This window comes from Oryza sativa, chromosome 2, assembly GCF_034140825.1.
Source record: "Oryza sativa Japonica Group chromosome 2, ASM3414082v1".
Lineage (NCBI taxonomy): Eukaryota > Viridiplantae > Streptophyta > Magnoliopsida > Poales > Poaceae > Oryza > Oryza sativa.
The window spans coordinates 32,091,346-32,116,976 of record NC_089036.1 but is presented as its reverse complement, the minus strand read 5'-3'; the positions used below and the strand labels follow the sequence as shown (position 1 = coordinate 32,116,976).

General features: G+C 43.7%; 4 protein-coding genes across 4 annotated transcripts; 2 read left to right on the top strand and 2 right to left on the bottom strand.

The window, feature by feature from the left end:
* Positions 1–7,482: 7,482 nt before the first annotated feature.
* Positions 7,483–11,850, top strand: LOC4330750 (probable beta-D-xylosidase 7). The gene is made up of 6 exons (XM_015767519.3): positions 7,483–7,935; positions 8,547–8,846; positions 8,950–9,119; positions 9,238–9,335; positions 10,156–10,920; positions 11,010–11,850. The coding sequence occupies exons 1-6, from the start codon at positions 7,525–7,527 to the stop codon at positions 11,606–11,608; spliced, it is 2,343 nt and encodes a 780-aa protein (XP_015623005.1). The 5' UTR covers positions 7,483–7,524; the 3' UTR covers positions 11,609–11,850.
* A 1,646-nt stretch (positions 11,851–13,496) lies between these two features.
* Positions 13,497–16,998, top strand: LOC4330749 (uncharacterized). The gene is made up of 6 exons (XM_015772108.3): positions 13,497–13,626; positions 14,612–14,702; positions 14,909–15,085; positions 15,237–15,335; positions 15,434–15,676; positions 16,183–16,998. The coding sequence occupies exons 2-6, from the start codon at positions 14,631–14,633 to the stop codon at positions 16,726–16,728; spliced, it is 1,137 nt and encodes a 378-aa protein (XP_015627594.1). The 5' UTR covers positions 13,497–13,626; positions 14,612–14,630; the 3' UTR covers positions 16,729–16,998.
* Positions 16,999–17,155: 157 nt separating this feature from the next.
* LOC4330748 (type I inositol polyphosphate 5-phosphatase 5) lies at positions 17,156–20,352 on the bottom strand. Its single transcript, XM_015772107.3, has 10 exons — positions 20,159–20,352; positions 19,963–20,053; positions 19,736–19,807; positions 19,525–19,609; positions 19,337–19,441; positions 18,530–19,124; positions 18,249–18,442; positions 18,019–18,127; positions 17,729–17,877; positions 17,156–17,625 (listed from the first exon to the last, which is right to left on the bottom strand). The coding sequence occupies exons 1-10, from the start codon at positions 20,237–20,239 to the stop codon at positions 17,406–17,408; spliced, it is 1,701 nt and encodes a 566-aa protein (XP_015627593.1). The 5' UTR covers positions 20,240–20,352; the 3' UTR covers positions 17,156–17,405.
* A 676-nt stretch (positions 20,353–21,028) lies between these two features.
* Positions 21,029–24,038, bottom strand: LOC4330747 (2,3-bisphosphoglycerate-dependent phosphoglycerate mutase 1). The gene is made up of 9 exons (XM_015767928.3): positions 23,734–24,038; positions 23,266–23,498; positions 22,938–23,161; positions 22,715–22,833; positions 22,457–22,613; positions 22,112–22,213; positions 21,911–22,030; positions 21,471–21,521; positions 21,029–21,380 (listed from the first exon to the last, which is right to left on the bottom strand). The coding sequence occupies exons 2-8, from the start codon at positions 23,495–23,497 to the stop codon at positions 21,477–21,479; spliced, it is 999 nt and encodes a 332-aa protein (XP_015623414.1). The 5' UTR covers position 23,498; positions 23,734–24,038; the 3' UTR covers positions 21,029–21,380; positions 21,471–21,476.
* Between the last annotated feature and the right edge of the window lie 1,593 nt (positions 24,039–25,631).

Below are 25,631 nucleotides of genomic sequence, written 5' to 3'. Positions count from 1 at the left end.
GCCAACCCGTTCTGATTAGGCTAAGAGCAAAGCACAGTTCCTACGAACCCGGAGACAACTCCAGACATGTCGAGGTCTACACTCCAGCGAGAAAAGTCGGCCAAAAATTAATGCCGCTTTTGTGCTCAAGCTCGAATACGATACACATGGCTACGCCGCTACAGTCACCAGCAATTATGGACAGAGTCGAGTGCATGCGCGTGCGTTCACGGTGACCTGGAGCTTGCAGTGTTTTCTCCACGTCTCATATGATTAGCTGCAATACCATCGCATGTGCAGCTAGTTGTACACTGTCCTCATTTTTGGAGTATGTTGTGGCCTTGTGGAGTTGTGGGCGTACAGTTTCTAGATCCAGGAACATGCATGCTTAGTCCAAACGCTTGCAAGAAAACAAGCGCTGAATTGCCCGATCTGTTTGGTGCACAGTGCACTAGCGGTAGTAGGGTATGAACTACGGACCGGACAAATGTTGAGTTTACCTTACCTGTCAGTATGTGAATGAAAAAGTTCAGTAAAGTTCAGAAGAATGGAAATCCCAAGAACTCTGTCAACCTGGAGCCCTGGACCTAATTGCCACCTAACACGATCAGATGGCGTTGCTGGATTTTCTTTCCAACGTGAAATTCATCATACCTGTGGCATGATAGCTTGAGGTACGTACTCAGCTCCTCACCGACACCGCACTTGCAATCTGCTTCGTCAGTTAGCCACGATTATCCTGGGAATGCCGGCTTTTGTTGATATGGAATCGTAACTACCTAGCACACTTCTTTAGAACAGAAAGGAAAAAAAAAACTCCGTAGGTGATTAGGTGAAACGTTTACCTGGAACCATGCCATTATAATTTTGCAAAGTTTGAGATATGCCATCGGTATCTCAATGACAAGTAGGACCTACATGAGTCAATGACATGTGGGTCAGGATGACATATCTCAAATTTTGCAAAATTATAATGGCATGGTTCCAATTTTCCCATCAAAAAATTTTGCAGTAAAACCAGCAGCAAAGGTCTATGTACTTGTCTCGTGTGACTCTATCACTTCTTTCATTCTGAACGGCAGCTTACAAAGCCGTTTCCTACCTATATGTCTCAACTTTTCTGCCATGATCGCCTTCAACGCTCACACATCCAATTCAATTGTAAAGATCTTGATCTCGACCTGTCTCCGAAACAGGTCCTTTGAGTTTCAACGATGAAAGTTTGAACACAGATTAGCAAGCCAGTCCTGTAGTAGTAAACTAGGAGTAGAGTGAGCCTGTCTTTTACTCGCTGTAATAGCGACGTCCCGTGCAACTTGCTCTGACCTGCCTCCTCTCTCCCGTCTATTTCCACACATCACGCCCGATATAACACAATGATGTCGCGGCTTCCTGTTTGCCGGTGCTAGATAAGGTACCATGTCGATCAAGATTATTGTGTTGACCTGTCAGGCACTCTGATGAAACAAGTGCATGCACCACCAAGCTCACTGGAAATTATATCCACGAAGCACTGTCGCCATTTGGCATTTCTAGAATTCTAGTGATGCAACAAGCTACTACTCCACTTCACTACTATGTCTGTCGACGGGCCAGAAAGGCTCACCAGCCATATCAATGATGACAAAGTAATTTGAATAAATTTCACAAAACTACAGGTATTTTGATCAAATTATCACAAAACTACAGATTTAAGGAGTTGTATTATAAAACTACAGATTTAGCACCAAATTTATCACAAAACTACAGATTTTAGATTAAGTATCATAAAAATGCATATTTAATATTGAACTTATAAAAAAACTACAACTTTTGGAGTTTAAATCCCTAGCATCATTGTTATGGTGGAGCTATAAACATCGTTACTTTGTGATAAAATTGATTCTAAACCTGTAGTTTTATGATAATTTAGTTACTAAATATGTAGTTTTGTGACACTTCATCTTAAATGTGCAGTTTTGTGATAAATCTATTATATTATTAAAACAGCTTTGAAAGGAGACACCATGTTCGCTGTGGGGGGTTAGAAATTCCCACATTAATCGGAGAAAAAGAAAAGAAAAAGAAAAAGAAGACCAAGTAGAAGTACTATTTAAAAATAGCTGAAATTCGGAATTAAAAATAAGCAATATTGAAAGAAGTTTCCATATAAGAACCCAATACGAGATTAATCAAAATTCGAAATAACAATAAAATAAAAATCCAAAATTAGAAAAGGAAAGGAGAGTCCAAGTAGAAATATAATTTAAAAATAGCTGAAATTCGGAATTAAAAATAAGGAATATTGAAATAAATTTCCATATAAGAACCCAATACAAGATTAATCAAAAAATGAAATAAAAATAAATTAAAATCCAAAATTAGAAAAGAAAATGAGAGTCCAAGTAGGAATACAATTTAAAAATAGCTGAAATTCGAAATTAAAAATAAGGAATATTAAAAGAAGAGTCCATATAAGAACCCAATACGAGATTAATTAAAATTCGGAATAAAAATAAATAAATCCAAAATTGGCAAAAGAAAATAAAAAATAAGAGTTCAAGTAGGAATACAATTTAAAATTAGCTGAAATTCGGAAGTAAAAATAAGCAATATTGAAAGAAGAATCCATATAAGAACCCAATACGAGATTAATTAAAATTTATAATAAAAATAAAATAATATCTAAAACTAGAAAAATTAAAAGAGAGTTCAAACAGAAATACAATTTTGAAACAACTGAAATTGAAAATAAAAAATAAAAACATTATAATAACACAATACGATATTAACTATTTTTTTTAAAAAAATCTGAAATTAGAAAAAGAAAATTAAGATTTCAATTAGGAATACAATTTATAAATAACTAAAATTTGTGATAAAAATAAAGATTATTGAAAGAAAAGACCATCTAAAACACATGACGAGATAAATTAAGTAACATGCCTATAGAGGAGTAGAGTGGTAGTGGTTGATACGAGATATAAAAATTGTTAATAAATCACCAAAATAGAATCCTAATGACGATTATAAGGAGGGACGTCAGGCAGGCCGTGAAGCAAACGTGGAAAGCGGTTGCCGGGACTTCTAGAAAGTAAAAAAAACCCCATTGATAATCATATTCAATTTTTAAAATCTCAATGACAATAAAAAGTAGAAGCAGCGGGCGGGGTGTATAAGAGTATAATTGCAGAGCCGCCGACGGTTGACGGGACTTCTAGAAAATAAGAAATGAATTCCAACTATAGTTATGTTCGATTTTTAGAATCACAATGACAATAAAGATTTGGCGGCAGACGGGCTGTAGAGGGGCATAGTGGCATCGTTTGATGGGACTTCTAAAAATTATAAAAAATTAAACTGCAAGTCCAATTTTTAAAGATTTGAAACTTCTAAAAAGTAAAAAAAAAAGCAAATGATAATCATGTTCGATTTTAAAATTTCAATAACAGAGGCAGCGGGCGAGCTGTAGAGGAGTACTATGGCAAAGCCGCTGATGGTTTGGCGGGACTTCTAGAAAGTAAAAAAATGAACCCAAACGATAATTATGTTCGATTTTTAAAATCTCAATGACAACAAAGAGAAGAGACAGTGGACAGGCCGTAGAGGAGTATAATGGCAACGTTTGACGGGACATCTAGAAATTATAAAAATGAAACCCAACATGACAATAAACTCTAAAAACTATAAAATCCAAATTTAAAGGTTCCAAGAAGAATGAATAGAAATATTGATAGATTGAGCAAGCAAATAAAGAAGGAGATAACATAAGGGGTAGCAACTGGTGTGACTTTTGAAAACTATATAATTAGAAACACGAGGATGATAAGGTTTGTTCTTTCAAAATCTTAAGACAATGAGATAGCTAGATAGCTATTTAATAAATTTTAAGTAAAATCATACTAAAAAAATATATGATTTTGTTTGGGTGCTAGCCGCGTAATTGCGCGAAATTCTCATATTAATCGGAGAAAAATAAAAACAGAGTCCATATAGAAATACAATTTAGAAATTTAAAATTATATTGTCATTTTAATATATTTGAATAATACATTGAGAAAACATATATGTTATTATATGAGAGAAAATATAATGATGCTAAGGCACCACGTTCGCTGTAGGGCTATAAATTCCCACATTAATCAGAGAAAAAGAAAAGAAGAGTCCAAGTAGAAATTCAATTCAAAAATAGCTGAAATTCGGAATTAAAATAAAGCAATATTGAAAGAAGTGTCCATATAAAAACCCAATACGAGATTAATCGAAATTCGAAATAAAAATAAAATAAAATACGAAATTAGGAAATAAAACGAGAGTCCAAGTAGGAATATAATTTAAAAATAACTGAAATTAGAAATTAAAAATAAGGAATATTGATAAAAGAGTCCATATAATAACCCAATACGAGATTAGTTAATATTTGAAATAAAAATAAAAATAAAATCCAAAAATAGCAAAAATAAAATAAGAGTTCAAGTAGGAATACAATTTAAAATCAACTAAAATTCAGAATTAAAAAAAAAGCAATATTTAAAGAAGAATCCATATAAGAACCCCATACGAGATTAATTAAAATTCAGAATAAAATATAAAATAATATCCAAAATTAGAAAAATTAAAAGAGAGTTCAAGTAGGAATACAATTTTGAAACAACTGAAATTCAAAAACGAAAAATAAAAATATTAAAAGAACACTATACGGTATTAAATATTTTTTTTTAAAAAAAATCTGAAATTAGAAAAAGAAAAAAGGAAAAAGATTTAAAATAGAATACAATTTATAAATAACTAAAATTGGTGATAAAAATAAAGATTATTAAAAAAGAGACCATCTAAAACACACGGTGAGATAAATTAAATAACAAGCCTATAAAAGAGTAGAGTGGTAGCGGTTGATTCGACATATAAAAACTGTTAGTAATACACCAAATAGAATCTTTAGAAATCCCGTCAAATGCTGCCAATATACTCCTCTGTGACCCATCCGCCGCTTAATCTTTATTGTCATTAGCATTGACCCATCCGCCGCTTAATCTTTATTGTCATTAGCATTTTAATAATTGAACAAAACTATCATTGGAATTCATATTTTACTTTCAAGAAGTCCCACCAACTATCGCCAGGCCGTGAAGCAAACGGGTAAGGCGGTTGCCGGGACTTTTAGAAAGTAAAAAAAATAAACCCCATTGATAATTATATTCTATTTTTAAAATCTCAATGATAATAAAAAGGAGAAGCAGCAGCCGGGGTGTATAGGAGTATAGTTGCAGAGCCGCCGACGGTTGGCGGGATTTCTAGAAAATAAAAAAGAATTCCAACGATAGTTATGTTTGATTTTTCGAATCCCAATGACAATAAAGAGTAGGTGTCGGATGGGTCGTAGAGGAGTATAGTGGCATCGTTTGACGTGACTTCTAAAAATTATAAAAAAATAAAACCCAACAAGACAATAAATTTTAAAAACTACAGGGTCCAATTTTTAAAGATACGAAACTTCTAAAAAGTAAAAAAAAACAATGATAATCATGTTCGATTTTAAAATCTTAATGACAATAAAAAAAGGAGACAGCGGGTGAGGCATAAAGAGTACAATGGCAAAACCGCTGACGGTTTGGCGGGACTTATAAAAAGTAAAAAAAAAATGAACTCGAACGATAATTATGTTCGATTTGTAAAATCCCAATGACAATAAAGAGAAAAGACAGTGGACGGGCCGTAGAGGAGTATAATGGCAGCGTTTGACGAGACTTCCAGAAATTATAAAAACGAAACCCAACGAGATAATAAACTCAAAAAACAGATCCAATTTTTAAAGTTTCAAGGAGAATGAATAGAAATAGTGGTAGACCGAGCAAGCAAATAAAGAAGGATATGACAGAAGTAAGGGGTAGCAGCTGGTGTGACTTTTAAAAACTATATAATTAGAAATACAGGGATAACTATTTAACAAATTTAAAGTAAAACCATACTAAAAAATATATGATTTTGTTTAGGTGCTAGCCGCGCAAGTGAGCGGGCCACCCAGCTAGTTTGATGTTAAATGTGTAGTTTTGTGATATACCGAGTTAAATCTGTAGTTTTGTGATAATTTAGTTATAGTATATATAGTTTTGTGAAATTTACTCGAGGAATTTATGAATATGCGGTACGAGTACAAACCGGACCATGGGCACGCACCAGTCACTTCTCTGCAAAGTGCCAAAAAGACAAAATGTAATCTTAACCTCCGGTCAATATTCTCTTCAGGCCGTAGGCTCCACTGATCAGTGATCACACAGAGCGATCTGGTCCTCTCGATCAGACCACGAGCATTGTTGCAAGGGCAATAGTATCAGAGTACTTCGAAGTCCGAACTTGTTGTTCTTTCTCCTTTGACCAGTGGCTGACGCTTCGTCTGTCCTCGGCGTCAAAAATCCGATACCATAAAATCACCGAGCTATAATTCAGAAATTTTTCCCACGACTCGAACGATTTCTGACTTTCTGCGGGTCCAAGCAGTTGCGTTACGTCAGGCGCGCCACGGAGTGGCAAAGGAGGAGGATATCGCGGGAATCGCACGGCGGAGGACGCCACCACCACTACCACGGTCTACTGCGCGGACGCCAGCCTCGCCTCGCCTCTTCCCAGTTCGCACTATCGCTTGCTTTCCTTGGGCGTCGGTCCAGCCAAACCCACAAAGCACAGGCAGGCAGGCAAACCTGTGAAGTCACGAGTTTGCCCATCGGTGGTCACACCGCTCTTGCCTCCTGCTGCTAAATCTTACAGCATCCGTAAGCATTTTCCATAAGCGTAAGCATGAGCATTTCCGCTACTGCTCTACTCGCTAGCAGTTATGTTAGCTAGTGGCAGCCACACGACGCGTCGTGGTGTGACAACTTTACGTAGATCTGGATCGATCGCTTGAGGAGTATGCGATCGTTTTTCGTTTGTTGCACTCCGAACTTGTTCGGTGCCATCGCTGGCTTTCGGCTAAATGGCTGGATTTTTAAGATTGTCGTTTAACAAAAGGCTTGATTCCAAGTTCCAACACAGTGAATTTGCCCTATACAAAGGCAATGCTCTTTTCTTTCTCATCACTATGATCCATGGAGAGCATTCGTTCCGATATGCTGTAATCTAGAATTTGACTAGATCCATCCTAAAACTATAAATCTGGACATAACGACCTAGAATAGAATTAAATCCATTCTACTCTCTCTTCTAAAATATAAAAACCTAGCACATGATTGATCATATTCTAGTTCTACATATTCTGGCAATTATTCGTTATACTAAGTTATATCTAATCCAATACAACTGTACATGGTAACTATATTTTTGAGATGGACATATTATGGTGATTAGATCCATCCTGGTTTGTTACTTAAGGACGGTGGGAGTATATTTGTCAATGCAAAATTACGAAACGGGCAGGATTGTAATTGCACGTGAATAGCGGCATAGCCCCACAAGTCAGCAGCCCGTACTCCCATGTGCTTCGCGCCCTTTGCTTCATATATACCCCTGGCACGCACTTACACACACATTCGCTCCGGAGCGCAGTACGTGACACCCGCACACGAAGCCATGGGACGCCGCGCGCGCGCTCTCCTCCACGCGCCGGCGCCGCTCCTGCTGCTGCTGGCACTGGCCGCCGCGGCGGCGGCGGTCGCCGTGGCGTCGGGCCCGCCCTTCTCCTGCGGCGCGCCGTCCAGCGCGGCGTTCTGCAACCCGAGGCTGCCCATCGAGCAGCGCGCGGACGACCTCGTGTCGAGGCTGACGCTGGAGGAGAAGATCTCGCAGCTCGGGGACCAGTCGCCGGCCGTCGACCGGCTCGGCGTCCCGGCGTACAAGTGGTGGTCGGAGGCGCTCCACGGCGTCTCCAACGCCGGCCGCGGCATCCACCTCGACGGCCCGCTCCGCGCCGCCACCAGCTTCCCGCAGGTCATCCTCACCGCCGCGTCATTCAACCCGCACCTCTGGTACCGTATCGGCCAGGTACGCACGTACGTGCTCAGCGCATGCACGGCCTCGATCGTTTCCTCACTTTTACTTTTTTACCGTGTTGGTGCAAATTCACGCTAACACCAGTGGTTAGTTACTGTTCAGTACTGGAAGGGACTTAAGTGTAATAAGTGTAACTGGGAATTACGATTTGTAGTCTCTTTCTCAATTTTACCTTTGAGGGGTTAAAAGAAACAGAGGAGTCTTTGCGCCTAATTTATGCCCAGAATGTCAGTAATATATTCAGGGTGCTACTGGTACATACTGAGTCCAATAATCCACACATTTTAGGCAGCTTGTTGGTAATCCATCACCCGTCGGCCCTATGAACTTTTGTACACCTACGGACCTATAGGAGTAGGTAAGAACGTGTTCGGTACATGCATGCAACTTTTGGGGTTGTTTTTGTCAAAAGCACGTAATGAGATTCACCGCAACCTTTTGAGACGGTAACAAGTCGTAAAGCAGATACTACTAAACAACGCAGCAAACCGCAACAACATGCAGAGTAGTAACACGAAACAAGAGCAGAGAAAACCGTACCTGAATTCCTCTGTAAACTGATTCTGGTTTGGGTGCTGTGCAATTGGGGGCACGCAACGCAGGTGATCGGCACGGAGGCGAGGGCGGTGTACAACAACGGGCAGGCGGAAGGGCTCACGTTCTGGGCGCCAAACATCAACGTGTTCAGGGACCCGAGGTGGGGCCGCGGGCAGGAGACCCCCGGCGAGGACCCCACGGTGACCGGCAAGTACGCCGCCGTGTTCGTCCGCGGCGTCCAGGGCTACGCCCTCGCCGGCGCCATCAACTCCACCGACCTCGAGGCCTCCGCCTGCTGCAAGCACTTCACCGCCTACGACCTCGAGAACTGGAAGGGCGTCACCCGCTACGCCTTCGACGCCAAGGTGGTGACCCGTCACGACACGTTGTTCTGTCAGCAAATGGTCTGGCTAATTGGGTGACCCTGCCATTGACGAGGCTCTGAGTGATGCGATTTTTTTTGGTCAGGTGACGGCGCAGGACCTGGCCGACACGTACAACCCTCCGTTCAGAAGCTGCGTCGAGGACGGCGGGGCCAGCGGCATCATGTGCTCCTACAACCGCGTCAATGGCGTGCCAACTTGTGCCGATTACAACCTCCTCTCCAAAACTGCAAGGGGAGATTGGAGGTTTTACGGGTAAGCCAGAATGACTGGAGCTATCAGTTTTTTCTTTGGCCTAGACATGAAGTTTTTGTTCAGTGTGTATGTGACAATGCCCAGCAACTGATCCTTGCAAGTTTTCCTCTGTTGACAGATATATCACCTCAGATTGTGATGCTGTGTCCATCATCCATGATGTCCAAGGATATGCCAAGACAGCGGAAGATGCAGTTGCAGATGTCCTCAAGGCTGGTATGAATTTGCACATCACACCTAGTAATACTTGTCCACTATATATTTACTGGTCAGAATCACCCAATTGTCCTATTACTCTTTGTCAGAGATGGGGTAATTCCACAATATATTGTAGTATCTCAAATATGTTACTTCCTCTGTAAAAACAAAAAAAAAATTGGCGACAAATCTAGACAAGTGTCGGGACGGAAGTAGTACTATTTTGCAACTTTCAAGTGTTTGTTTTCCTCACATGGAGCCCTCCGGGAATAATGCAAAGATATAGGGAGGTTAGGTTAGGTCACTGAACTGCAACCAAAAGTTGATTTGGATCCCACTACCCATACAGGCATACAGCTTTCCCGTTTTGCTGATTTAGGTACTTGAGTGAGATTAATGATCTGTTCTCTAAACAAAGGTATTTCAGTGAGTCCACTAAGAAATAATTCATGGCATGACACTGAACATCATGATATCATCAGGAATCCATCTGTCAATAAAAAAGGAAGATCACCTCTGCTTGTAAGTAGTTGTGCTAGTGTTACATAGCAAGGGTTCAAGTCAACAACGACAATGAATAGCAAAAGACAGTATATAAAAGGTTCAAAAAGAAAACTAACTCAGCATGTAAGTAGTCATTCTGGTGTTACATGGCAAGGGTTCAAGTCAACAACAATGAGTAGCAAAAGACAGTAGATAGTAGGTCCAAATCAACAAAAAAGTTAAAACAATAAAACAACAAATGCAAATTGCTTCTAACATTAATGCAACGATCCGATATACTCCATATTATTTTTTTAAGAAGTGTTTCTTACCTTCTGTAACAACACACTTCCAGGAATGGACGTGAACTGCGGCAGCTACGTGCAGGAACATGGTCTATCTGCAATCCAGCAAGGGAAGATCACAGAACAAGACATCAACAGAGCCCTCCACAACCTCTTCGCTGTCAGGATGAGGCTGGGGCTCTTCAACGGCAATCCAAAGTACAACCGCTACGGTAACATTGGCCCAGACCAGGTGTGCACGCAGGAGCACCAAAACCTTGCCCTTGAAGCAGCACAACATGGCGTTGTCCTACTGAAGAACGACGCCAATGCTCTCCCCCTGTCCAAATCACAAGTCTCATCCATTGCTGTCATTGGGCACAACGCAAATGACGCCACGAGATTGCTTGGGAATTACTTCGGCCCTCCTTGCATATCGGTGACTCCTCTCCAAGTGCTGCAAGGCTATGTGAAGGACACCAGGTTCCTAGCTGGGTGCAACTCGGCTGCCTGCAATGTGTCATCAATTGGTGAAGCGGCGCAATTGGCAAGTTCAGTGGACTACGTTGTGCTGTTCATGGGATTAGACCAAGATCAGGAGAGGGAAGAGGTTGATAGGCTGGAACTGTCGCTCCCAGGAATGCAGGAGAACCTCATCAACACGGTCGCTAACGCGGCAAAGAAGCCGGTGATCTTGGTGCTACTGTGTGGTGGTCCAGTGGATGTGACCTTTGCTAAGTATAATCCCAAGATTGGGGCCATCCTGTGGGCTGGTTACCCTGGCGAGGCTGGAGGGATTGCGATTGCTCAGGTCCTCTTTGGAGAGCACAACCCTGGTAAAATTTCATTCACTTTTTGATCTTCTCATCAGTAGATGAGTACGTTCAAATACTGAACTGTGTTACATGTGACCTATGTTCATCAGGTGGAAGGCTGCCAGTGACCTGGTATCCAAAGGAGTTCACGAGCGTGCCCATGACAGATATGCGGATGCGTGCCGATCCATCCACGGGATATCCCGGACGAACGTACAGGTTCTACCGAGGCAACACCGTCTACAAGTTCGGCTACGGCCTCAGCTACTCGAAGTACTCTCACCACTTCGTCGCAAACGGCACGAAGCTGCCGTCTTTGAGCAGCATCGATGGCCTGAAGGCGATGGCGACAGCAGCTGCAGGCACGGTGAGCTATGACGTCGAAGAGATTGGCCCCGAGACGTGTGACAAGCTCAAGTTCCCGGCGCTCGTCAGGGTGCAGAACCATGGCCCCATGGACGGCAGGCACCCCGTGCTGCTCTTCCTGCGCTGGCCGAACGGCGCGGCGGACGGCGGCAGGCCGGCGAGCCAGCTGATCGGCTTCCAGAGCCTGCACCTCAAGTCGATGCAGACTGTCCATGTGGAGTTCGAGGTGAGCCCATGCAAGCACTTCAGCAGAGCGACGGAGGACGGCAAGAAGGTGATTGATCATGGGTCGCATTTCATGATGGTTGGCGATGATGAGTTCGAGATGAGCTTCACGCCTTGATCGAGCTGGGTCCAGTTCATTGAGTTGGGGTTGGGTACTGATCGAGCTATTCCAAGCCAGCGCATGGTTGCATTTCATTTGCTTGCTTGGGAAATCTGCTGCTTCGTTCAGGGGGCTGAGGATTTAAGTTGCTCAGCAAGTGTAACCATCTATCTTCTTTTCTCAAAAAGAAAAAAAAAGAATCTAACTTATGTGAACAAGAGAATGATTATTTAAGAAAGATTGAGGCACCGTTGACGTCATATATATGCTACCTGATTGTACTGAGTGTGATATTGTGCACGTATGGAGGTGTACAAGTAAGTAACGTTCACAAAAAAGGGCAGAGAAGCAAAGTTCATGCTTAAGCTGATCAGTAACAACGAAAGGAGATAATTGCAATTAGTAATATTCTGTTTTATCTTGCAAAAAGAACTTCTATTCTATCCCACAATTGCAAAGATTTACTAGTATTGACCTTTGTTCGGATACCGGACCTGTGGAAGAACGAACGAGACAGATTGTTACTACAAGTCAGAACTCAGCCGTCCCTGGATCGATCGCGACGGGCGCGTACAGATCTCGACGATCGATCACCGCTCACTGGGTCAGCTAGCGACCGACCGACGCACCCGGCACCGCCGCCGCGGCTGGCGAATCGTAGTGGGGCAGCACGCAGAATCGCGGAGCAGATGAGGGCACCGCCGCGAGGATGCACGATCGGCAAGAAGGGGGCGGCATGAGCGTTTTTTGCGGGCCGAGCACGGAGAAACGGTGGGATTTCTGGGCCTCCGTAGAATCCGTGTAGGATCGGATAGCAACTCTTTCCTCCCGCCTCGGCCCACCAAGCGACGGGGCGCGGGACTCCGGGGTTTCGGCCTTTCAGCCTGTTTCGCTGCGTGAGTTGGGCCAAAATGTTGCGGAGACACGTGCGGACTGGGTTGATCAACCAAGATCTTCGTCGATTCGGCCCAGAAATGAATCTTCCAGCCCATTTTCAGCGGAGAGACGTACACGTACCACTACCGCGGTGCTGCCACAATGAAATGCTGCTCCCGGAGTCCCGGTACTTCCAGAGCTCCAGATAGGGTCAAAACCCATGTTTAGAAAATACAACTCTGGAGAATCCAATCACGTTCTTCAGACAAACGTGAGTCACGCCCCCAAATTAACAGTTTTGTGACAGCTAGCGTCATGCATGGCCAACTCAAACTGTGTTGCCCCAATAATACTTCTCCAACCTAACCAGCACTGTACTTTGGAAAATTTTCAACGTTCAAGAGGGACGGCTATGGACAAAATCACCAAAAAAAAAAAGGTAGCCTTAAAACTTCAAACAGGACGCTACTGCCTACCAGAGCCCCGTACTGAATCAACTCCTTGCATCCTCCAACCAAAGAAAATGTTACAAGGATGTCGCAAAAAAGGGTTGATATACTGAGTGACACCAACGTCTCCTGATGCACAAGTTTTAGAAAAGCAACATCCGATGGAGCTGCTGATCATTGATCAATGGCAAAAAAACACCCAAATATCCAGTTATGCTGGAAATAATAGCATAGAGATTCTCCAAGCGATAGATGGAGTACACACCTCAAAGAACCTTTTCAGCAATTAAATACGATTAAATCATCATTTAAACAATCCAATCCTATCCTATCATATCCAGCACTCACGATCACAGCGCCAACGAACCCAAAGCCAGCTTCACAAACAGCTCATATCTACCGGACAAAAAATCTTACATGTATTTTTCCCCTCTCCATTACCCGGTGTTCCCGTAGTGTGGGCCCGTACCACGAGCCCTACCACCGTCGGATACGTCCACGCGATAGAGTCAAAGAAATCTGAGCCGTCAGATTCGATCAGACCAGTCTCTTCTTACCTTTCCCTTCTTCGGTTCTTCCCCGGCTTCCAAAGCAAACGGAGGAGGAACTGAGGAAGACGCCTGGGCTGAGAACCCGAAGAAGCCCGACGACTCCGGAATCGGGGGCTCGGGCAGTCGAGCTCACCGCGCGCGCGCGTCCCGTCTCGCCGAGGTGAGCGCTAAGAACTAGCTTTACCTTGTTGCGTCGTCGCGGCTTCTGTTGGGTGGAGGAGATTGACTGGAAGCATCCGTTTCTTTCAACGGAGAAAGTTTGCTTTGTTCTTTTGAGGGGGGTTTTGTTGCTGTCCCCGAGCGTTTTGTTGCATCCGCGGGAGATCTTCCGATTGGTGGATATGTGTATGGGGGTATTTTGGTTTTGCGTGGTTGCATTTATTGGCTTCGAGCCAACGAAAGGTGGAATCTTGCATTTCTTGCTACGCCGTTCTGGAGTTTGTGGGAGAATCATGGTGTGTTCTGGCATTTCCTGGGTGCCATCTCAAGAACGTGGCTAGGTTTCTTGGTTCTTGCGGCATGTGCTTGGCGTCGCGCGAAGCAAGAGTTGGGGTTCTGTGGTTATTGGTTCTGTTCCATCAGTGCGATTTTGGGCGAGATTGGTTGGGTTCTTTCGGGAGCTTCGATGATTCTGGGTAAGGGTTGTGGACTTGTACTTTGTGAGCTGACGCTACTTGCTGCGCTGAAATTAGGCGTTCGGGTCCCCTCGTTGTTCGTTTTGTTCACCGGATTGGATATTTGGGGGTCTCGTGCGCTCCTGTGTTGTGCCAGGATCACGTGGAAGATAACTGGATATCGTTGAAATGCGAGTTGGTGGTTAATGTTAACATCGTTGCATTTATGATGGACCATTTCCTAGCCATTCTGTGCTGTCTGTTCTAAATGGCTTGTTAGATTGCAACGCTGCCATAGTGCCACACTAGCTGAAGACAGTAAGCAGTTTTAGAAAAAGGAACTACTGATTTTGTTTCTGCTAATAGAACATATTTCACTGCATAACAGCAAAGCCAACACTGGTCAACACTTGTGCATTATGATATTTTTGCTTTTCATGCATAATGCATAATGTTGATGTGGTTATCGTCCTTGGTGTAATTCAGATTGATGTTCTTATGAGCTCTTGTATGTTCTATGCTCTATGGTAGGTAGTAACAAAAGGACACTATGAGCTCCGCAAGCGGTGTGAACAATGGTGATGGAAAAGAAGCGGCACTGTTTGAGCAGCGGCTATCCAAGGTGAGCCAGTATCACAAAGGTTCAGGTTTTTGTTTGTTTGGTTCTAAAACATCAGATAAGATTTAAATGCAACTCAATCTTTCTTAGTCATCATCCCCTTGACCCTTTCTTTACTTATGAGTTGTCCGTGGAGCAATTTTTTCCTTAACCCTATTGTGTTGTTAGATCAGTTGGTGTTGTTTCTCATTTTTGAATTCTTCTCATAGATTGGTGAAGTTAGAGCTGCCCTAGGACAACTATCAGGAAAAGCTGCGCTATATTGCTCAGATGCTTCGATTGCGAGGTACCTGGTAGCGAGGAACTGGGAAGTGAAGAAGGCCACGAAAATGCTGAAGAAAACCTTGAAATGGCGTTCAGAGTATAAGCCAGATGAGATCCGTTGGGTAAGCTGTCCTCACCTCTTTACTTAAGAAACCTTTTATTGCTCCAGAGAAGTAATAACAGGTCATGTTATCCACATCCACATACGAGTGATTCTCCTTGTACCATTCTAGAGCTATGTGAAACATTTGCACTATTTGAATTTCAATATAGGATGAGATAGCAAACGAAGCTGCAACTGGAAAAATCTACCGAACTGATTACTTTGACAAGAGTGGACGGAGTATTCTTGTCATGAGACCTGGAGTTCAGGTTTATTGATGCTCCTTTTCCCTTGTAAAAAAAATTTATAGTTTACGCGTGCATAAAAACTGTGATTAGTCATCCAATTTTGTTATCTTGTTTTCCAGAATACCAAGAAGGCCAAGGGGCAGATCAGATATTTGGTATACTGTATGGAGAATGCAATTCTGAATCTTCCGCATGACCAGAGTCAGATGGTTTGGCTCATTGATTTTGCTGGATTCTCATTATCTAACATATCACTTCATGTGACAAAGTTGACAGCAGATGTCCTACAAGGTCACTATCCTGAAAGATTGGGTGTTGCAATTCTTTACAATGCTCCTAAGTTTTTTGAGTCTTTCTGGAAGGTATGGTTTTACACAGCTTTGATCATCGTACTAGTATTTATATTCAATCAGAAATTTAGGGATAATGTGTTCCATTTAATTGTCTGATCATGCATTGTTCTCTTGTTTGCATTGTAGACTTATTCCCTCCCTTCGTTTTTTATACTTGACACCAGACACTATTCTTGTAGTATTAATTTTGACCACTCGTCTTTTTTTTAAAAAAAATATTATAAATATCTAAAAATATGTTGTATTGTCAAAGTACTTTGCATGCTAAATATAACTACACTACTTGCATTAATCAAAACATTGTAATTATAAAAAAATATTTGTCAAAGATAAAATCACAGTGGTTAGTATTGTCAAATATAATGTAATGGAGTACAACGTAAGGTATACACTTCAAGGTGGAACTTTCTTATAATGATGGAGCACAGCACATACATTCTTGCTGTCACACCCGTAGGCAACTAACTATTGTAGCATATAAAACTAAATTAACATCATGTTTTATCTAAATGCAGATCGCAAGCCCCATTCTTGAGCCAAAGACTTTCAACAAGGTCAAATTTGTATACCCAGATAGGCCTGAGACTAACAAGATCATGGAAGACCTTTTTAACATGGAAGAATTAGAATCTGCATTTGGTGGCAAAAACCAGGCTACTTTTAACATAAATGATTATGCTGCAAGGATGAGAGAAGATGACATCAAGATGCCATTGTTCTGGAGTCCTGAAAATTCTGCTCTTGCTTCAGAGCCATATGTGATGGTGAACAAGGACATGGCACAAGAAGGTAGTTCAGGTTTGAAGAGTGAAGAGACTGCATCTGAAAAGAGGGAAGAAACAGATACTGAATCTGAAAACAGGGAAGAAACAGAGAGTGAATCTGAGAGGGCAGAAATAGACTCTGTATCTGGGAAGAGGGAAGAAACAGTGGCTGTATCTGACAAGAGAGAAGAAAAAGAGACTGAATCTGAAAATGGGAAAGCCGCAGTGACTTCATCAAACGGAGTTGAGCTGACAAGCTTGCCAGGCGAAGGTAAAGGTATAACCCCGGCAGATTGAAGTGTCTGTTCATCGTCTGATCCATGAATACCACCATGAAAAATGCAAGCCAACTGTTGATATGAACTCCAACACAGTGAATTCTCAGCTCTCACCAAGAGATGAACACCAAATGTTAACTAGAAACGCTTTAACACACAGCAGGAATGTGTTGCCTGACTTGTTTTGTAGTCGGCACCACCATCCCAACCTTCGTGACCTCATTTGAGAACCCTTTCGCAACAATATCTGCCAGATGATAAATAACAGCACGACACTTTGTTGCACTCAGTTTCCTCCTGTCATTTCTCTCGAGGGTTTATTCACTTACTGCCTGCTATATCTTGCAATCCTTTTTTTTTTCGAATCGGAGAAATGTTTTCTGCTTTCTTTGAACATCATTGCAATAGAAAACTGTTTACTGCTTTCTTTGAACATCATCGCAATATAAAAGGAAAGTATGATGTGATTTACTAAGACATCGCATCAAAAATTTAGTAAGACACAAAGCACTTCCGCTCAGCCAGTTGTCCGTTGTTCAGACGTATTTTGGTCAGAAGCCACCATTTACTCCAGTTAGTGTAAGACAAGTGCTAGGCTTGAAAAATGCAGCCCACCCACTACAAAAGTAGACACATTCCTGCTTTTTGTAATTAAGCTACAAGTATAGTAGTATAGACAAAACCACTAATCACAAGTCAGAAATCATCGTAGAAGCTGTGTCTTTGTGGTATCGGAGACTCGAAATGGATCCTGGAATCCAGAGTTGAGTAGCCCTTTCTGATCATGCTTCCATTATCTACATCGGCTTCGATCACAAACACGCTGCAAACAGGCCTGTGATCCGAGAACCTGGACTCCCCTCTGATGTACTGCAGCTGCTCGATTCCCTGGCCGTGCCACAGTATCCGGTCACACCTGCATTTTACACGGATGGATCCGTCAGAAATTTCAGTTTCTTCTCAACAAGTGTCAGTGCTAGCATGTCTGAATCTTCAGAGCATGCAGCTTGTTCTCCTACCATGCAGGTGTTCTTCGTTTCTTCTTCGATTTGGCCGTCTCCCCTGCGTATGAGTCAGAGTTCTGCTTGTATTTGTACGTCGGTGCGAAGTAGATCTTGCCCTCTTTCCACCCTTTGAACACTCTCCCTGCCTGTCTCTCGATCATCAACTGCTCAGGAATGCCATCTTGTCAGTAACATTTTACCAAACTAAGCAGGTGCTTACTGTGTCATATCACTGTAGCATATCTGAAAAAATGCAGGTTTACACGGCAGCATTGTTCATTCATACTTCATATACTAGCTCATACCTGGTCTTTCTCAAGTAATGTATCCCAGTCATTCTCCCCCATCAACGTCTTCGTCTCGTCGTAGCTTAGCGCGACTCGGTAATTCAGGTCTCCTAGCCATATGACCCGGCTGGATTTGCAGATGAGTTCATCATTAGTTAGTAGTACATTTTGACAATGCAGAGTTTGTGAAAATGTTTGTGCATTGCAGCCTTGAGCAAATGCATGATCTTTTATCGGCAATGGCTTACTCATGGTCAAGGATCTTGTCGGGGATACGCTGGCCAGGCACCTTGCAGATCCGCGGGAACTGCGTGCTCTTGATGATCTCGGCGACGTCGGAGTTCCTCCTCACCTCGTCGCCTTCCTTCTCGCCGGAGGCGAGGTGGCTGCAGACGAAGCAGACGCTGGTCTGGTGCAGCGTCATGCTCATCGCGATGCAACCCTGCAAGCAGGAGAGCCAGCCATGGCGGCGCCATGAATCCAATGAACCAAACAGCGAGCAGAGGCAAAGCAAGACCGCGTCGAGCACCTTGTTGCCGAGGCGGCCCATGATGCCTCTGCCGACGGAGTCCACCCTGAGGTGGCCGATGTACTGCACGAGCTCCCGCCGCACCCACACGGACAGGAAGATGCCCACCATCTGCTTGCTCGCGATCAGGCAGTAGTTCACGCTGCTCCTCGCCAGCTCGCCGCCGGCGTCCGGGCCCCCGTCTTCGTCGGCCGCCGCCGCCGCCGACGCCAACGACGGCGGCGGCGACGCCTCGATGCGGTAGAGGAACTCCCGCATCTCCCGCGCCCGGCGCTGCATGGTGGACGGGTCGGTCAGGCAGGTGCACGTCTTCACCAGCGCGCTGTCCACGCGGTAGTTCTTGCTCAGCATCTTCAGCGACGGCTTCTGGAAGAAGAGCATGCCGCCGCTCGACGACTTGGGTATGGAGTCGCGGCTGCCGCTGCCGCCGCCCTGCCGGCTGTCGGAGGTCTCCGGCGGAGACAGCTCGTCGCCGGAGGACTGGTCCTGGGGCTTGTTCAGAGCTTGGTATATGAGGCCCAGCCACTTGGCCGCTGGCTCGTTGTCCTCGATGACCAGCACGTTGCCTGCGTTCAGAGGAACGATCTCCTGAAACCTGTGCAACGTCTCAGAATTGATCAGCAATTTCTTCAGAGATGGCATTCATGTTAGCATGCTGCATTACGGCTAAGAATGCAAAGTTATCTTCAACTCATCATGTCCATGCACAAACATAGAGCAAATTTATATGTTTTTTTCTATCTCAAGAATGCAACGTCAGATGATGAACTGATGCAGAGTATTAAAAAATGGGAAGTATTTTTGTACCCCAAGACATATATATCAGGTAATCCTTCTATCTGTAGAAAATCCTCCAGGTTAAGGCTGCTGTTAGGAGGCTTCCCAGCCACATTCCATGTGCCTACGAACACCCTGCAAAATTGTCAGGTAGGGTCCAAATTCATCACAACTTCCTTTTCTCTTCAAAAAAAATAACATTCAGTTTAAATAATTACCGGTATTCCCGGGTATCGAACTGCCTGTGGGGTGAATCCAAGCAGCTTAGAGTCAAGCTCTCAATTTTTGTGGCGCAATGCCGATCTGAAACCAAGAAAAACAAATTCATCAACTTAACTGCATCATGTATTCAGCGTAATAATGTGTTTGCATACGAATTCTCCAAAATGATCAGAAAACCATGCAATGTTCACGCAGCAAACTACGTGCCTGAAAAGCTCTTGCGGACGGCAGGGGAAGAATCCAAGAGCTCCGACCTATCGTCGCATTTCTCATCCAAACCTACCCAAAAAAACATACAAAAGAAAACACAATGCAACCGTCAACCATGGAGTTCTCGTTCTCCAAGCTGATGAAAGCTTGAAATTGGCACGCTTAGTGCCGGTTCGTTCAAAAAAAAGAGAAAGCTTGAGAGGATCAAGAGCAGTGGAACTAACCGAAGACGATATCCCTCCGCGATAGCAGCTTCTTGTCCGAGCTCCCCGTGCCGCTCCTCCCTTTCTTCCGAAAGATGCTCGACATGAATGACTGTAAAAAAAATAGAGCAAGAACAAGCAACAAAATTCAGCCACATTCTGAATTTTCTCCTCTTTTTGAAGGGATTTTTTTGGACGAGCTGCTGAGAGATCTTACCTTCTTCTTCTTGCCATTCTTGACGAATTCATCAACAGAGGCAGGCTTTGGGATGTCACAGGGAGAATTGTGATTTGACATCCAGCTCGATGTAAATGAAGCAAGCAAACGGTATGGACCCTCATCCGGGAGCCTATCGTGGTAGGCGGTTTTTTTTCCCGGCAAAGCGAGAGCGAAATGTGGAGTAGTGGGGGCAGAAAATTGGGGGGGGGGGGGGGGGGGGTAAATGTGGGTGGTGAAAATGGGTGGCAGGGAGGGAATTGTGAGTGCTTGAAATGGGTTCCTGGGATTCAGGGGAGCTAGATGCCCTTGGTTCTTTCTTTCTTTCTTTCTTCTTGCCTCCTTGGTGCCTTCTGGAGAAGGAAATTTTTGTCTGTGTTTTTCTTGGATTTAGCAGATGAAATCACGTTACTTAGGATGCTTCTGGTTTGTCAGCTTATTTTTGGGTTTAATTATAGGCCATTTAAGAGTATGATGGCCTGATGGGTATTACATGGATGTACTTGCTGGGGAGTGGGGCGGTAAAATAAAGTATAAGCAGCAAGATGATCTGCAGGCTAAAAAAAAAAAAAGAAAAACCTATGTACTTGGGATGAGCCGGTGCAGTTTTTCATCACATGGGGAGGTTGCTTGTTTTGCATGAACGAAGCATCAATCGCCAAGCTTTGACCTCCAATTCATAAATTTTATAAATATCACCGACTTTTCCATGCTGAGATACCATCTGTTGGCTGGTTTCAGCGCCTCTGAATTGAGATATGCAGTACTGGCAAGTTCATGTCTTGTCGACATGTGTTCTTTTTTCTAAGTTTGTTGGACAAAATTAATAAAATAATATTGCTGAAGAACAGGCTGAAAGGCATTCGCTCGTCAGGAGAAGTATAAAAGGCAGAATAGCTCACACACAACTTGTCCAGTATATGAATCCATTACAAATTTCTGTTATCGCAACATCTTATGAATGGTGAGCCACAAAACGAGAACACAATGGTGATGTAAATTCATCCCCGTTTGTATCTTCTAGGTCATCACCTAATTTGTCCCTAAAGTCTCTAGACATCCATGTTACATGCTGCATGGTTTCAAACGAAACGAAAAAGAAGGATGCTACAAACTGCAGCCCATACTGAATAGTATGCTTAGCCACTTCTTTGTGGCAGATGGGGGGATAAACTGTATGTTCGACGGATGAAAATTCCTCAGATGCTGGTGGAAACAGAGCCTGCATCAGGCATCAAAGGTAAAGAATGATCATTCCAACCTCTTTGGACTAATGTGTTTCTATATCTGATAATAATGTGCAGTTACTTACAGATGGTTACTGAAACATGTTGTCAAGCTTCTGTCTGTACTGAGCCAAGCTCTGCATCCAAATTTAAAGAATTTAGGGCTGTAAAATATTCGCAGAGATAAAGGCATTTGTCCATAACTACAAATAATATACTGCTCAACTTTAAAATGTACTCCTTACAATTACAGGGAAAAACGTCGATATCAATCGTAGGCCATAAAAGACCTTGTTGTGGTCAATTGATTTGAATTACGGACAGGGTTTAATAAAGTACGGGTGCAACATATGGACTGACATGTTGAGACATCAGTGAAGCAAGTTATGTTCCTATTTCAGTTTGTATAGTTTTAATAGTTTGCAGCATATGGACTGACATGTTTCTATTTCAGTTAGGCAATATATAGTTTGAATCATGACATTGCATCCAACACTTTCCAGTTGTAAATAGAGAGAACTCTTACCCTGGTGTAGGCATAGACACCTGCCTCAGAAGGGCCTGCCGGACTCCCCCGTCTAATAAATTTTCCTTCCTTAAATATATACAGCATAGGAATGCCAGTAGACAGTTCAAGGCTGATAACCTGAAACAAAAGTGGTTGATACCTGTTTCAATAAATGAACTCAGAATAATGAAAAGTAATACCAGAAAATAAGTATATTACCTCTTGAGAAGTCAACTTGTCTAAGTGCATTATAATTGAACGAAGTGAATTGCCATGGGCAGCAATCATCACATGCTTTCCTGCCACAAGCTGAGGTACAATCTGTAGATCAAAAGACAGATACAACTTAGAACAGAAACTTCCTCTTAAATGGTATAGTCACAAACAGGAAGGTAGGTCAATACAGGGTCCTAGGTTGGATGCAGCATCGAGTGATGGCAACAAACCAGATGACAAACACAATAATAGAGAAAATGCAGGTAAAACCACACTTTTTACACATGTAAGCAACTATTGCTACACCAGATGTCCAACTGAAAGAACAGTATTCAATCATATCCTTACTTGATCTTTAAAATAAGCAACTGCTCTCTCTGCACACATCTCTAGGCTCTCGCCATTTGGGGGAGGAATGTCGTAACTGCGACGCCATTCATGAACTTGTTCTTTGCCAAAACGATCAGCAGTTTCTTGCTTGTTAAGGCCTTGTAGTTCCCCATACCTAACAAGATGAGATAAAGTTCTCATGTGATTCAAGTGGCTAAACTACAGGTGCATATTACCTAATGATCACTCTACATCATAGAGGGCAGATAAACTTACATTCGTTCATTCAGCTGCCAAGCTGTTATGACAGGAATTGATTGCTTCTTTGTCTCTTCACTGTATATCTTGCTCCACCTGTGAGCTTGTTCGCTCTCACTGTGCACAACAATTGGAACCTATCATGGTTGCATGTGTCAGACCCTGTTTACATATTTGATCTCAAATGAAAAAATGCCCTGTTTTTCTAGTGGAGATGTCCAAAATAGAGAGGGTAGAGAACCTTCTTACGACGATGCTGCATCATGGCAAGCATAGCGGTCATCTGAGCACGAATTAGTGACGAGGTGTATATTACATCAACTGGGATATTGCATATCCTTTTACCCGCCTCAATTGCCTCGTCAACACCCTTTGGGGTCAGGGGCACATCGACGCAGCCAGTAAATAGATTTTTCTCATTCCATAGCGATTCACCATGCCGGATCAATATGAGCGCACTTTCACCTGCAAGAAGAAAGAATGTTATTATAGCATCACGGTATCAATTATAGCAATAACAGAATGTGCAGCTACTACATTCCAAGTCTAACAGGATTTGAGATGGTTACTTGATTTCTTTGGGGTGTTTCCGCTCTCGGGGCTCAATGGTAGCTGAGCCGGCTCCATCACCGAAGAATGTGAGTTTGAAGCGCATACCAAACCCAATTTCCGGGTGCCCGAGCAGCACCTCCCAACCAAAACAAAACGCACTTTGCTGGTTCTCTTTTCGAAACCAAAGTTGGCACCGGTGCACAACGACTTGACGGATACGAGCGCATGCTGGGACGTGGAAGCAGCCATCCTGTTCTCCATAGAAACAACAACACAACATTCAGCGATTTATTCTTCCTCTTCCCTAGTCGACTAAGATTGAGCAATCTGGAGACGGCTGGTCCACGCATCAAACCAAAATAACCACACTACGGAGATCAGGAAACAGAAGCGACCGCGGAATCCAGTAAAATCACCGCCATTCCCCTCACCATGGATTCCAAATCGCAAAAAAGGGGAAAGGAATGAGGGGAACACATTCATACCTGGGAAGGAATCGGAGAACAGAACCACGCCCGCGGACTCGATCGAGAGCGAGAGGGGGGAGGGGCGCGTCTTATAGCTCTGGTTGGTTCCCCGTCAGGGTCGGCGAAACCGAGCGAGATCCGCGGTGGCGGCGGGCGGGTGGGTCGACGGAGATCGCCGGGGTGGCGGCGAAACCAAGGAGGCGGAAGGGCGAGGACGAAAAAAAAAAAGAATAAAGAAGAGGAGGATTCGTTTGTTGCACGAGACGAGCACGAGGCGTTCGTTCGCTCTCCCGAGTTCTGGCGCAAGTGCGGCGCGGTGCGGTGGGTCGGTCTCGTCTCGGGCTTCCGTTTTATAGAAGCGACCGGGGTTAGGAGACAGACCGGGTGGGTGGGTGGGTGGGTTCGCTCTTGGGCTCTTGGCTCGTGGTGGTTTCAGGTTTCCGACGAGACGACCGCGACGTGGGCTGGTGCTGTGGGAAAAAGATTGTGCTTGCGAGTTAAATTACCGGAAATGTTATACGACGGGATCCGGGTCCTCTCGTGCGTCCCCTCTCTATCCAAGAAAATCGCAGGGAGGAGCCAGAGCTGAGCAACGAGGAGAAGACGGCCGCCGCCGCGGACCTTTGGCGCGGCCGTGGAGGAGGACATGCTTAGCGAGAAGAGGACATGGTTGTCGGCGACAAGCTTCAATATGGGGCATGGACGATGGAGGATGCAGCCGCCGGCGACCACCTCTAGCGTGGGCCGTGGATGGTGGGGCCGCCAGTGATGACATACGCCGTGGGGTGTGAATGGTGGAGGACCTACTTAACACGGAGGACACGGCCGTTAGCGATGACCTCTAATGTGGAGGACCTGCTCGACACGGAGGACGCGAACACCAGCGATGACCTTTGGCTTGGACCGTGGGTGGTAGAGGAGGACCTGCTCCTCGTCAACTACATTGTCGTCCGCTGGGAGTATCGTCTAATCCCTCACAAGTATCACATTACACCTCACAGGAATCATCTGATAACTATAATATCATAATACGATATCATAAATAACGCGTGGTACCTTACAAGTATCACTTGATACCTCACATGAATCATCTGATACCCACCGATATCATAACATGATATTGCAAGTATCGCGTGGTACCTTGCAAGCATCAACTAACACCTCACAGTAATCATCTAATGCCTATTGTTATTATAAACTGGTAACACAAAGTGTCGTCTGATACTTCGCAAGTATCACCTGATAGCTCGCATGAATCATTCAATACTCACCGGTATCTGAAGTCGATACTCTCACAGGTATTAGAACTTATACCTCGTAGGTATCATCCCGTCTGAACGAGATTCCGTTATATAGCATCCCTCTAAATTACACGGTGTTTGAAAATTTAAAATTTGCTGGGATACTACTCGACTTAAGCACGGTTTGAAGAAACAACTTGGAGTCTCATAGTGGTATCGAAATTTGGAAGTTAAGTTTGGGTGGTGGGAAAAGTGGTGGAAACCAATTTGACATGATTTTTTTAGATAATGGGAAATTTTGACTTAATCGGAAATGAATTTATTTTCTATTTTTAAAAAGGGGAAATGAATTGTTGGATACAGAGAAGGCAGTGCAATTGTGCAATTGGAAATTTGAAATTCCCAAGCCGACTTCATCTACACTAATATAAAAAGCACAAGTTGTTTACACTAATATAAAAAGCACAAGTTGTTTAGTTACAATTAGCGCTTAACCCTCCCAATTAGCGCTTAACCGTCGCCAAATCGAAAAACGCTTAACCCTGCAATTAGCGCTTAACCGTTGTCAAATCGAAAAAAACCGCGCCCCGCACCCCTCGCCTCGCCTCGCCTCGCCCTTCTCCGCTCGTGCGCGCATGAAGAAGAAAGAGGAACGAGAAGAGAAGAAATCGAGAA

Bases quoted from the DNA above. Each gene is read 5' to 3' on its own strand.
- LOC4330750 (XM_015767519.3), top strand. From the start codon at position 7,525: ATGGGACGCCGCGCGCGCGCTCTCCTCCACGCGCCGGCGCCGCTCCTG. The intron at 9,120-9,237 runs GTAAGCCAGAAT...CTCTGTTGACAG, and splicing joins GGAGATTGGAGGTTTTACGG to ATATATCACCTCAGATTGTG. The intron at 9,336-10,155 runs GTATGAATTTGC...ACACACTTCCAG, and splicing joins TGCAGATGTCCTCAAGGCTG to GAATGGACGTGAACTGCGGC.
- LOC4330749 (XM_015772108.3), top strand. From the start codon at position 14,631: ATGAGCTCCGCAAGCGGTGTGAACAATGGTGATGGAAAAGAAGCGGCA. The intron at 14,703-14,908 runs GTGAGCCAGTAT...TTCTTCTCATAG, and splicing joins TTGAGCAGCGGCTATCCAAG to ATTGGTGAAGTTAGAGCTGC. The intron at 15,336-15,433 runs GTTTATTGATGC...CTTGTTTTCCAG, and splicing joins TCATGAGACCTGGAGTTCAG to AATACCAAGAAGGCCAAGGG.
- LOC4330748 (XM_015772107.3), bottom strand. From the start codon at position 20,239: ATGTCAAATCACAATTCTCCCTGTGACATCCCAAAGCCTGCCTCTGTT. The intron at 18,443-18,529 runs GTGCTCGACGCG...TCCTGCTTGCAG, and splicing joins TGGGCCGCCTCGGCAACAAG to GGTTGCATCGCGATGAGCAT. The intron at 17,626-17,728 runs GTAGGAGAACAA...TGTAAAATGCAG, and splicing joins AAACGAAGAACACCTGCATG to GTGTGACCGGATACTGTGGC.
- LOC4330747 (XM_015767928.3), bottom strand. From the start codon at position 23,497: ATGGCTGCTTCCACGTCCCAGCATGCGCTCGTATCCGTCAAGTCGTTG. The intron at 22,834-22,937 runs GTTCTCTACCCT...CAACCATGATAG, and splicing joins TGCAGCATCGTCGTAAGAAG to GTTCCAATTGTTGTGCACAG. The intron at 21,522-21,910 runs GTAAGAGTTCTC...ATTTGGATGCAG, and splicing joins GTGTCTATGCCTACACCAGG to AGCTTGGCTCAGTACAGACA.